Consider the following 12,907-nt stretch of genomic DNA (forward strand, 5'->3'; position numbering starts at 1 on the left):
AATAGACATGGCAGCGAGCGTCGTTGAGTTTAGGCAAAGTGTAGAAGACAGTGTACAATTTCTGCGCTGCGTCAGATGCATCGTCTTTGGAGAGGAACTTTAAGAGGCACTCCTCGGAAGAGAACGAGTAAGTTACGGATGAGTATTGTATCGTCAAGAGAAAGCAGGCGCCAAGGTCTTGGTCGTTTCCTCGGTCTGCTGCCCAGTGTGAGAGGTATAGTGCCCAGCGTCTCGTGCTGTCAGAACCCTCGTCTAAAAGAGGAGCGATACCCGTAAGCTGCCACATAAAGCAGTGAGCTTGCCCCAAACAAGTTGACGCGAAGATCCGCCGACAGCACTAAGTCGACTGCRAACTCCTTCTTTTCCTCCAAACACTCAAGAAGCTCCGCAAAAAGTGTCGACGTCCAGCGCCGAGCAAAGCACATGAAAATGCAGCCTTCAACTCATCTCATCGCGGCGTTCCTACTCTCCCTCTCCCCAGTCCTCAGTAACGCACAGTGCGGTTCTGGAACTCCTGCCGCGATCGTAGATTCTCCATCATCAGGCTCGTTCACCACCACTCTAAACTCCGAGGAAATCTACACAGGTTCCAACTACCTACTTGCAATCCAAACCGCCCTTGATTCTGCGAGTAGCGGCGAAAGAATCTCCGTCCTCGCGTCCTGGAGCATCGGATCCGGAACACTGAGTATTCCATCCAATGTCATCTTCGAAGTCTGCGGAGTCATCGAGGTTGAGACTGCTGCTGCCCGGGGCTCGATCGAATCCATCGGTACCACTGATGTTCAAATTCCTTATCTGAGTATGACTGGCAATCCGTATTTCGGACTGAGGTTCTCTGGGACAACGAATCTGCGATTGGGGAATGTTACAATGGATCTTTCTGGCGGCTTGGGGATCCGCTTCGACCGTGATGCAGAGAGGAACACGAATGTTACGATGAGGAGTGTTACCATCACCGGAGCAGGTAGTCATGCGGTTGAAGTGTGGAACATTGATGGGTTAGAAATTGGAGAAGTGATTGCTACGGACGTTGGAGAGTGTGGTTTGCTGATCCAGGCAAGTCGGGATGTCAGGGTGGGTTATGTTGAGGGGGTGAACGCTGGTACAGGAACGGGATACGCGACATTGCGTTTCGCAAATCAAAACGGAATGGATGCAAATGGAGGGTATGAGACGAATGTGTTCATCGATCGGGTATATTCGCGCGGTGGAGGGAGAGGTGTATTTTGTGTGAGTGAGAGTGGAGGAACGGATATTGCAGAGGTCGATTTGGCGGAMAATGGTGGGAACGCGGTGTTGATTGAGAACTGCTATAACTTTGCCATCTTGGGAGGGACGGTGAATGGGGGCGGGGAGGTGAGGCTGTCGGCAAGGGACGAGTTTGAGAACAATCGGGATGTTGAGGTGAGATTGAGGGTTGATGGGACGAGTGTGAGGGAGAGCCCGTGTGGAGAAAACACGACGTGGGTGTTGACAGGAGATGCCGCGCAAGACATCTGCTAGAAAGAAGATCCGGCGGTCGTTTGAATGGATGGAAGAGCGGATAGTGATGAGGCAGCCGCCATCTTTCTTGCAAGAGATGGAGWGARTAGGAAACGGTAATGACCTAGACCTAAAACCATTCCGCCCTCGATGCAATCATGCAGTGGAATGATGATGATGATGTCGTGGTCGCGGTCGTCGTACCTGAGGGCGCGTTCGCCGAGTCTCTGAACGCTGGTTGTGCTTGTCGCCATGCAGTATCATGTTTAGATGTTATGCACAAGTAACAGTACCCGTAACTTGTGCACTGTCAGCGAAATTGAAACAATGCGAAGCAGTTGGGAGGGATCGATGTTGCAGAAGTGGAGAAAGTTGAAGCAGAGCGATCGACCGGGACTTCGGCTGTTGCCATGTCGCGGGATCGCCCGTGTCTATTTTCCGACGTATCAACAAACGCAGGCGCGAACGAACATCATCGCAAGATTTAACAAACGGCAGTAACATCCGAACCAAAGCACACACACGCACCTGCCTCGAGACATCCCACCAGACGCACTTTCCTCGATCATAGTATGACGATTCAATGGCGCGACTAAACGAGCCACCGATTGCACCTGCACCTTCCATCTCCAGCATCCCGCCCGCGGAAAGTCTTGAAGCGCGTAAGTTATGCCCATGTCCAAACACAACCTYCTTCACGGCGATGCGTACAAAGCCGCGCCCCGCGAGTGATAGAGCAGCAGCAACTGACATTGCCGAAGTCAAGCGAAGATTTATCCGCCAGAATCGGGAACTGGCAAAAAACAATTCAGCGCAGTCGCTGAAGATCCGCGGACTGGAGGCGCAAGTGTCGAAACTTTTGGCGCAGAATTTGGAACTCAGAGAAGGAAGTTTGAGGTTGGAGCACCGTCTGAGGAAGGGCGAGGGACGACAGAATGGGGGTGTCATGAGGGAATTGAAGAGGAAGTTGGATGAGTTGAGCGGGTTGGTCGCGGGGATCAACAATGATGAAGACGAGGAGGACGAATTCCCGGCAGTGATGGAAGTGGAAAGAGTGCTGAGTCCCAGTCACCAGCAGTATCGGGAGCGACAACCGCTGGCAGAGTTGATGCGGGACAGCCAAATGCCGACAATCAATGAAGGCAGGTCGTATCCGCGACAGACGATGGATGCGAATGAGATCCGCGCAATCAGAATCTCCGACGGAAGTGGTGCGACGGGAAGCCCAGATCTCGGCCCTCCACCTGTTGCGAGATTCGAGTACGAAGAGGGGAAAGGTGGCAGTGTTGAGGAGGCTTTGCTTCCGAGCGTAAATCTGGAGACCAGGCGGCGAAGAAAGGATGGCCTGAGTGAGCGGGAGATGCGGCGGAGTTCCATCCTCGCTTTATCACCTGTGAAGCTCGATGTGGAACCCGCGGCGACTTCCATGCTGCGAACAGGCGCGAAGAGGAAGTTAGCCGATCGTGAAGGCGATAGGGCGAGCAAAAAGGATGACTTTGCCTTCACTCGGAAGCCCGTTCTGGAGCAGCAGCAAGAGAATGGGAGTCAAGAGACAGTGGACGAGAGGGCTTCCAGCGAACCCGTCAAAGCTCCAACATCACCAGCCAGATCTACCAGGAGAGTGTTGGGAGACAAGAGCGTCAACATGTCGCCTCGCAAGTCCGCTCCTGTCAAATCCGCAAAGACTCAAAAAGAGGAGCCCAGCAAACCTAGATCTGCGTCTCGCTCGCAATCCACCGTCCGCCCGCCTGCGCGCGGAAGAAGGACATCCTCTGCACCACAAGTTTCTGATGTACAATCAGCCGTGACCTCCATTGAAGTCCCGCCGACCGAGAACTCTCACCCACCTAAAACACCCGCTCCGCCTTTAGACGACCCTTTCTCTCCCTCAACGACCTCTGCTTCTCAACCGGCCGCACCGATGAACAGGGACACCCCTCCTCCTTCGGACCTCAGCTCCTTGAGTAATACCACCACTGATGCGAGACCGAGTCGGAGAGCGAGGAGTAGTGTCAACTATGCCGAACCCAGTCTGGTTGCAAAAATGCGAAGACCGGGGAAGGGAATGGTCGATGCGATCAGTGGATTGCCTACCGCGAGGAGGAGCAGTGCTGATGCCACCAAAAAAGAAGTTGTGATCAAAGTGGAGCCGGTAGATGAAGACGAGTGGGCGAAGGAGGGGAGTCCATTGCGAGAGAAGAGCACGTCGGCTACTTCCTCTACTTCAGCCACTTCTTCCACTTCTCCGGAGTTGGCAGATGATAAGATTGTTGTTGCGCAGGCGAAGCGGAGAGAAAGTATGACGGCGGCAGAAAGTCGCAAGAAGCGAGAAGCTATGAGGACTTCTTCCGCATCCAGCATTCCTCCTGCAACAGTCGAAGCCGCGGCGGAGAAGTTGGCTGAAATGGATCTTTACGATTTCAAAGACGATGAGAGTGGAGGATCATCGCCTGCTACTGCTTTGACGGGGAGCGTCGGAGTGGGAAAGGGAAGAAGACATTCTAGCGTGCTCAAGGATGTTGGCGGAGTGAAGATGGTTGGTGCGGTTTCTAAAGTGGAGACTGGGAGAGGAGTTCCCGCTGCAGGGAGGCGGAGGAGTATGATGCTGTAGAGAGGCTGAGGGAGTAGATGAGGGGAGGCTTTTGATGGATTCATGACTTGATTTGTGCGTTTGGGGGTTTAGCGAAGGGGATCCTGGGTTCTTTTGGAGGATTGAAGGTGGATTGGAGTGGCGAGTTTACCTACGCTTTTGTACTTTTGAGGAGAATTGAAGGAGGGAAAGGAGAAGATTTCGCTGTATTCCTCTTCTACTCAAATCACGGTATATATGGAACGAGAGGTCGCCCCTTTTCCATTCCCTGCTTCCCCAAAAGTCCGCGTTAGGGTTAGGGCTGGGGTCGTGTACCAATGTCGATACTATGTGACATAACACCAAAGTGAGGGCAGATTTAATATCACTTTGATGGAGCATACTTGTCACTGATCATCATATGACCAAAAGCAAAGTAAGGGAAATGAAACGAGATCAGTGCCAAAGACGCCTTTTAGTTGGGACGCTGCTACATTCCGAAAGGCGGACTTTACTGCTCTCGACAGATTTTTGTTGAGATAATTGCGTAGTATTGGTAGAAGATTAGATGGAAAAAAGACTCATCTGATCTAAACTTTGATGAAGAAACCATTGATAATAACCGTGCACCTTAGTACAATTTCATCGATTTTGTATTTCTTACGGCAGGTAGGTATACACGTCCTTCGAAGCACTAACAACAATGAATGACATTGTCCTCTCCTTTAAGATCTCGACGCCCCTAAACGACCGAGATATCAACTCGTTTTCGGTCGCCTTCTCCGCCTTATACAATTCATCGGAACACTTGTTAACTTTCACAAATTCCCGCATACTGGAATCTCCGAAACGAATGACTTCCTCTAGATAGGTGGTGCTATGCGAAAATGACGAGTGGTTGCTGGTAATCAGTATTCTACGCCAATGCCCTATTAGCTCAGGTGGAGAATCATGGTTGCGAACACTACTATAAGGGATAAGTTACACCTAACATTCATTTCTTGGAGATCTTTTCGTGGTTTTTCGTCGGATAAGAGTGCGCTTACTAGAGAGACTTCTTATAGATTCTAAAAGAGGTTTGAGGTGGGTGTTTTTTTGTGTTTCAATCAGGTCTGATATGGCGGAGACTTTGATCCTTGTAGCAGCGATAACGACTTCTTTGACCAATAAGCTGGGGTAGGTATAAGCCAAGGAGTCGGAGCTATTAACTAGGGAGTAAGTATTTCTCGATCAGATTGGCGATGTTGTTGGTTGGAAAATCTATTGTTGTTGTTAAGGACTTGAGATGAATAGAGGAAGGTACGTAGGTCTAGGGTGTGTAGGCTAAGAGCTTGTGCGCGATTTGAGGTGTTTGTTATTGTCGAGGAGTATAAGTAGGAGGAGTCGATGAGAAGCTCCCAGTAGGAATGGAGACTTGCCTAGCGTCCCTTGTAATCGTCGAGTAAACGCACAATAACATGATTTCATCCAAACCTAGTATCTGAACATCCAATCGCAAGTTCTCTTTCAGCATATGAGATATACTCTTCATCAAGAGTTGAGTCATATAGCTTATTTTGTATGGTTTATTATTTCAACTCTCAGCAAACCAATCAAGATCCATATCCTGCTCCAAAAGCCCATAAAGCGTAGCATTCCCCGCATACCAATCTTGAAAAGTCTGAGACATATCAAAAGATTGCTCCGTTTCCTGTTGGGATGACGAGGAGGTAGCAGCATCCACAGTCTGACCAATAGACCTATTGGAAAGACCTTGAGACCCAACAAACCCCGTCCCCAAAGCCTGCTGCAAATCGGAGGAGAAATCTCCATTATCTTCCGTAGTCCGATGATGTTTTGTTTTCGCCCTCACCCACGCCCTAGCAACTCCAACAAAACCCCCACAAATCCGATAGAATTTCTCAATAGCCCCCGAAAATCTCCTCGCAGCTTCAAGAGAAATGACAAAGTCTTCCAATAATTGAATATCTTCTTGAGATGAGGAAGAAGAAGAAGAGACACCATCTCCAATAATAGCATTGGAGAGCACGGCGGTGAAGCAGCTGATAAGAGGTCCTTTGAGTAATACCCAATGACAACAAGTCGTCCAATTGTAGACATTGTGAAAGTAACGATTGCTGAGATCGCGACTTAGTTGGAGGGATTTACGGGCTGCGTTTAGGGCTTTTGCGTGGCCTGAGGGGAGGGAGGGGGGGAGGGCGTATAAAGCTGTTGATCTATTTTTTTTTTTTTCAATATTAGCAATTCTTTCGGGATTTTGTTGTATATTTGTGGATGGGTGCTGCTGCGTACAATGTACTGTAGAAATCTATCCCATCACTATGCATCCACGCATCCGTATGAAAAGTCCGTTGATTCTTGCCTCCCAAAGCTGCCGACATCATCGCCGCATTGGATTTATGTTTGCGTTGATATGTCTGTGTTACTTCATCCGCGAGACTCTGTGCTGTTTGAGCTCGCTCTTCATCTGTCATGGAGAATGCCGCGGGAGTGTAAAGCTGCGTGCAAATTTTCCCTTGCACTCGGCCGCAGTCTATCCAGAAATTCATCAATTCTCGGACTGAGGGGTGTCGAGAGTCGTTGTTGAGGATTAGGGATGTGCTGATGTCGAAGTCTTGAATTGTGGGTGTTTGACCCAGACGGAAGGATATGTTGCGGTCGATGGCGTATATGGCCCAGAAGAGGAGGACCTTGCTTGTGTTAACTAATGTTTGACTTCTCGGAGGGGAGGGATTGAGGACTTCACTCACCTTGCGATCGTATTGAGGGTCGAAACTGCATGTGACTGGATTGAGACGGTTCAACCCTAACTTTTGGGACATTTGTGCGGCTTTGTGGATCAAGGACCACGCCAAAGATGGCTTGCACAAGGAGATCATTGTCATTGACTGGTGTTGGATCGTCAGTCTTTGTACTCACAAACCCAATACCCGGAAGTCATACTCACAGCAAGTAACAGAGCCTCCAACGTCTCTATAGACGCCGGGACGATCAATGGAAAGTCTGCCAAAGTCTTTAATAACAACCAGGAAAAGGAGTGGTAGAGACTGTGATTGTAAGAAGCAAGCGTATCACTGGTGTTATCAGTAAACTCAGCACAGATATTCGACAAGCCCGAGTAGACGAGCAGCTCGTCGCTTGGTGAGCCTTCTTGGCCAAATTCATAGATTTGTCGGCATTTGTGACGGAAATTGTCAAACATTACATCCGAGTACAAGTTGAATAACATAGGTTTCATGCCTAATGTTGGGTTTTAGTAGGAGTCGTGATGAAGATGATGTGGATATTAAACCGACCTTCTGCTTTCTGTAAAATGTCTCGTACTTGCTCCCATCCGGGAAGGACGACATTCGGAGGAGTATGCTCGGTGCCACTTTTGCTACCAGCGTCAGCATCATCGCCGGCAACACTGTGGTCAATGACGGCACGTAATGCATTCAATGCCAAACGAAGCTCCTGATCGCTTGTGAGGACAGGATCCCGACCAATAGCTTGCTCGAGAAAGTAGGTGGCTGCCGTGAGTTCCACATTGGCGTCGTTGTATCCTGGAGCGGGCTTATCAGAGCTGGAATTATCCTCTGACACGGAGAGATTGACGGCAACAACAGCATTGTCAATGGGAGTCTTGACGGTGCGTGTTGTGGTTGGAGAAATGGGTGTTTGCGATGATGATGATGATGATGATGGAGCAGCAACATTGGATTGTCGGAGTAAATGCTCGATATTGGCCAGTCGTTGATGAATACTCAGCACGCTGGAATCGATGCTGTCKATTTTGTCTTCACTGCCAATTATATGTGAGTAGAAATGTGTCGAAGAAGTGGGAGGGCACCCTACTATTTCTTGGAAACTTGGATACGGCGAGTGTGGATCTTCGAACGTGCCGATTCGGTCTGGCAAGCTGGATTCCTCTATTAATCTTCAATCCTCACCAACTAGCCAATGATGCCTTACAGAGATTTGCAGCCTTGCACGGAGCACAGGGAGTTTCACGGTCACATCGTGTCTTTCTCCTCCTGCAGTTGTCGCACTGCCAGAAATCGTCAAGTGTCAGCTATACCGTGAACCAGACAAGTTGTAGCAGCATTACTTACAGCTGGCTGCACCGCTAGCGCTTTCAACGGATCAGGAGGCTCCATGCTATGAATATGCGCATTTGGTAGGGAAACCAAAATACTTGGTAGATCGTGACGTACTGGATGCGGCGAATGCATAGGGCTGAGCGGAGCTGTCTCCGCTGACATGTGATTGGATCTTCATTCCCCTGAGCAATTATGGCTTTGATGCGTCTAGATTCGCAGAACTTGGCATTGTCGGATGCATGTCATGAAAGAGCATTGAAATTATTGAGATGCAAAATGGGCGTTGATTTGGGATTTCATCCCCCTCCCGCAGGAGGAAAAGTCAACACCATTATTCCGTCTTCAAAAAATGCCCCTTTAATCCTTTTTTGTCACTCTTAGCAAAGCTTTCAATTGAACCGGCTAGGTATATTTGACCTAGCATGATGCCCTACTAGTTAGCGGAAGATATGGATTCCGGACTAGTAGTAGGCTTTAGAATCGACGTAGTATAAAGGAGACTTCCCTAAGAACCTTAAAAGCTATACGCCGCTAATTCCACAAATTATCTCTCTAAGCTACGGAGGGGATTCGTTACTACTAGTTTCCTTCAGCCTAGCAAGGTCTACATCTTCTAGTAGATATCAATTTTGAGTGAGWCTTTTGTCTTCGTACCGAGCAGCTAGCTCTTGGATCAGCTCCCGATTGGTGACCGGTCTTTGGCAACAAGTTTATTGAGGTTACTTTACTCTACAGAGTAACGTACTTCTCTCGTGCCATCCATCGTTCTTCGTCCTACGGTTCCGCTTCAGCGACGGCCTTTTCTTTCCCTTGCCCTTGACCTTTGCGGGGGTCTCGCCGTCTTGTTCCCGAATGTCGCGGGTTGTTGGGGTCGCTGCGGTGATCTTCTTCTTCCAAAGGACAAACTTKAGCGCAAATGCTGGAATGTAATGTTTACCTCATGTCTTTTTACGAATCGTACAGGCCAGTTCCTAAGATTGACGCCTAGGATGCCTTTAATACTCTCTGATTGGTAGCAGGACTGTACTAGGCTAAGAATCGACAGAATTGTTTGGTGTGGTTGTAACTGGTAGAGATTTTTGCCTAGAGCATCGAACTCAGAGACGATTCCAGACCTCTAAACATTCACCAGATACGATTTAATTCCCCAACAGCGAATAATAGACCCAAGCGCTCATCAAACAGCAATCAACTTCTTAGCAAAGACTCATTTTCATACGGCCATTACGCTATTGGATTARTGCCGAGTCTGACTACGAGGCGGCATCGTGTATGGTCTTTGCCTGTAAGTCGATCGTTATCGAGGTTTGGAAGCGTTATTCTGATTAAACTCATAGAGAATGGCGTAGCAGATGGTGGCAACTCCTACTTATGGAAAGCGAAGACTTGTAACGATGGTCACGAAGAGGAGGCGGTATGGCCTTGACTCGGATGTGGGGCGCGCAAAATGAGGAGGAGGAGGAGATGAGGCGACGCGAAACACGAAGTACCTGGCGCCATACATGGAACGACTGCCAGAGTTTTGCACTACGAAGCAGAATATAGACGCGCATGGGGTGTCTGTGTGGGATGTTTTGGAATTAGGAACTACGGCAGAGAGATTGGATCAGAATGGTAGAGAGATGAAGAGACAAAGCGACGCAGTGGCCGTTGGCTTCTGGGGGTCTATCACCGCATTCCTCTTGTAAGTCTTTGCGCCTCGGTGATGGCAGCTGATCATACGATCCCCATGGCCTGCTACGTCGTGTACTCGTATGGCCGGTCTTCAGCTACTACCTCTCGCTGTGATTGACGAGGAGAGTTCTAGTTTCTGCTGTCCGTAGTGCCCGATAGAAAAGCATGCCAGGCAATAAATAGAAGTTCAACGGGCATTGAATGAGCACTGAGATCAATATCAAGATTTACATACGGTACAAAGTGATCCTGTCTGTCCCCGTCTTTGCACAATCGCGTTGCCTAGCTATCCGCATACAAGTCCGCGCTAGCGCGAGACGCGAGTGTATTTTATTTTTCTGCTTCAGCTTCCTCCGTGCATTTCTTTCATCAACAACAACATCACACACACGCATAGCGCCGCATCAACACGTCCATCCCAGCCACACACCGTCTCGCTCCGCTACCACTTTGCCCCCCTTACTCCATCCAAAACAACCACACAACATCAAGATGGCTAGCAACAGCGGCAACGCGGAGGCCGACTACTACATTGGCTTCGACCTTGTAATTCAATCCAACGATGACATTCGTCTAATTCCATCAATCCATTCGCTGACTCGACGGTCCCTAGACAAAATTCGTCCCACGCTTAGTGGACCGTTACGATCCACAGTACTACCCACGCATGCAAGAGCATCTCCGCGAATACCTGGACTTCATCAACCTTTTCGGTCAGTCCAGCCTCCAACAAATCCACCCAGAATATAGCCAGACTAACAAACCTATAGATCAAAGCAACCGCGAGCGCGTAGCGAGAGAAGCCGAAGCTCTCACCACGCTTCGCAACGCCTACCATGTCATCCTCGCTACGCTGCCCCGCCAGGAAGACAAGGACAAGTTCTACTTGGAAGTCGCCGACCCGGGTTGCTACCAAGTGTCCATTATCATGCGTGCGGTGATTTTGGCGGAATTCAGCGCAGATTGGGCCAAGCTTGTTGCTTGGGACGCGTTTTTGCTCGGGCGCGGGGATGAGAAGCCGCTTTGAGGTGGTGTTTCTGTATTTATGGCGTAGTAGAGTAGAAGTGAGATTATATTTCGTCGAGTACTACTGGCAAGATTCTATGAAATCGCTCGCCTTCCTTGTCCTTTTCTCTGAGCAATCTCAAAAGGCGTTACGACGACTACGTGGTTAGAAGCTCTATTCGATCTACAGGACTACTGCCGTCGACGGAGAGAGAGAGCTTCAATATCATCTCCAGTGCAGCGACTAAATGGCGTTAATTGAGCTTTTTCACGCCACTTTTAGCACATAAAGTTCCATGCAAACCTATCCGCCACCTGATTCCTTGGTCTGTTTCACATTTGAAATAGTCCGCTATGTGGTCTTATACCTAGCTGGATAGGTGTAAGCTCTGCTTGATTGCTTGAGACATCGTGACGTACTATATGCCCAAGGAGTTTGACTTAAAGAAGACAGAACAGTCTCATTCGAAGATTCAAGGTGACTAACGCAAGAAACAGAACTACCACGACCGAGACATGGTTACATTGCCCAGGCCGACAACAATATAAGATCGACACGCCTTTAATATTGAAATGCCAGACACGATAATTCGTGGCTCAATATACGTAGTCCAGGAGGTCGTGAACGTCTCTTATAGCTTTGTTCGGTTGATTATTCACAGAAGAATACTAAGCATAAAAAAGACAGAATGTCGCCCACGAGGGACCGTCTTTTCATTTTTTAAAGGTCTTGAGAAAGCGTTCTAGGTTAAAGCATGAAGTTTTCAAGTGCTTTTTTCGGGTTTGCGGTCGTGTGCACATCTGCGTCGCAAGTCGCACGATGTCGAACTTCTAAGCCACCGACTGCTACAATGCTTGAAGAAGTTCGCGAGGTTCCGCTTGTTGAGAGATCCGTCCTTGGGGTTCAGGGTTTCGCTGTAAGTCATCCTGAAATGTCTTCATGATACTACGGATCTACTCATCACAACGATAAAGCCATGTCAAGACACGATCAACTTCTGAACTCAACAGCTAACAATCCCCTCTTCCCAAATCAACACCTACGTCCACATCATACCCACCGTAGCAAAAAAAAAAAAAGCATCATTTCCCCGCCGGCGCCACATGGTACAAGAACAAATCAGCATCATGTCATGAACAAAGGCATACGCCACTTCCCACATCATCTTCCACATGAAAAATCTCACATACTCAATCAACGATACATAGGCTAAAGCCATCGAAGGAGGACTAATAGAGTTCCAATGCAAAAAAGTTCTTCGCCAAGGAACATCCCAAGATCTAAACCTCTTCTTTCTCTTAATGGCGTACGGCACATCAATAGKGCTTTCCAGAAGGAAATCTGAATTCCGCAAGATCTTTCGGACGGAATGCGTGAAGGCTCTAATTTCTCAAATCCATATACTGCGATTGACATGATGGATTACGAGTACTACGTTGGCCGTGGTGGTTATCACTAAAGGTGATTTAAGGTTTGTAGGGGCTGTCATAGAATGTATAACAATTGGCCGGTATGACAATGCCACGTTTGGGTGTGGCTGTCAGGGGGTCGGCGTCTCACAACGACGAGGCCTACGTTATTCATCTTTGTTTGCAAAATGCGTTCAATTCTAGTCATATTCTCGATAGTAGATACTGCGATAAACATCAGTATGCTTCTGGCACACATATCTCTAAACTCGCGAGCTGAAAGCAACCCATCAAAAGCAGCACAAACACAACAACCTTTCGCCCTCCACTGTATTTCTGCAATGAAACTATGTCAAGCTCCACTACCGACAGTGCAATTACAGCAGGCCGTGATTGCACATGTAATTACACACAAGTCGTGCACGTATATCATGAGCCTTCGGAATCACAAACCACGCAAAATCGTCTTCGCTCGAGATAAGCGGGATCTTCCAGCCAAATAATTAGCCCAAAGCCAAAAAAAAAAAAAAAAAAAACCCCCCCCCCCCCACAAAGACAAAGCATACTTACCTCGGAAATCAAAGTAGAATCAAACACATAATTCTTATCCCTCTCAAACCACCACTCATACGGACCCCAAAAGCCATAGTGGTCGAAGATTCTGGCTCTGATCTCTTCAACT

General features: G+C 48.5%; 4 protein-coding genes; 3 read left to right on the forward strand and 1 right to left on the reverse strand.

The window, feature by feature from the left end:
* Positions 1-429: 429 nt before the first annotated feature.
* On the forward strand, positions 430-1,506 carry RCC_06785 (probable OrfE-unknown, trichothecene gene cluster; the record flags this gene model as incomplete). The annotated part of the gene is made up of 1 exon (XM_023772046.1): positions 430-1,506. One exon carries the CDS (start codon positions 430-432, stop codon positions 1,504-1,506), a length of 1,077 nt encoding a protein of 358 aa, XP_023627814.1.
* A 562-nt stretch (positions 1,507-2,068) lies between these two features.
* RCC_06787 (uncharacterized protein) lies at positions 2,069-4,096 on the forward strand (the record flags this gene model as incomplete). XM_023772047.1 has 2 exons in its annotated part: positions 2,069-2,147; positions 2,247-4,096. The coding sequence occupies 2 exons, from the start codon at positions 2,069-2,071 to the stop codon at positions 4,094-4,096; spliced, it is 1,929 nt and encodes a 642-aa protein (XP_023627815.1).
* A 1,531-nt stretch (positions 4,097-5,627) lies between these two features.
* On the reverse strand, positions 5,628-8,193 carry RCC_06788 (uncharacterized protein; the record flags this gene model as incomplete). XM_023772048.1 has 8 exons in its annotated part: positions 5,628-6,270; positions 6,347-6,744; positions 6,805-6,942; positions 7,002-7,294; positions 7,351-7,838; positions 7,892-7,955; positions 8,009-8,084; positions 8,149-8,193. The coding sequence occupies 8 exons, from the start codon at positions 8,191-8,193 to the stop codon at positions 5,628-5,630; spliced, it is 2,145 nt and encodes a 714-aa protein (XP_023627816.1).
* Positions 8,194-10,302: 2,109 nt separating this feature from the next.
* Positions 10,303-10,837, forward strand: RCC_06789 (uncharacterized protein; the record flags this gene model as incomplete). XM_023772049.1 has 3 exons in its annotated part: positions 10,303-10,356; positions 10,424-10,523; positions 10,581-10,837. The coding sequence occupies 3 exons, from the start codon at positions 10,303-10,305 to the stop codon at positions 10,835-10,837; spliced, it is 411 nt and encodes a 136-aa protein (XP_023627817.1).
* Between the last annotated feature and the right edge of the window lie 2,070 nt (positions 10,838-12,907).

The sequence above is a fragment of the Ramularia collo-cygni genome (assembly GCF_900074925.1).
Source record: "Ramularia collo-cygni strain URUG2 genome assembly, contig: RCC_scaffold10, whole genome shotgun sequence".
In the NCBI taxonomy this organism is placed as follows: Eukaryota; Fungi; Ascomycota; class Dothideomycetes; order Mycosphaerellales; family Mycosphaerellaceae; genus Ramularia; species Ramularia collo-cygni.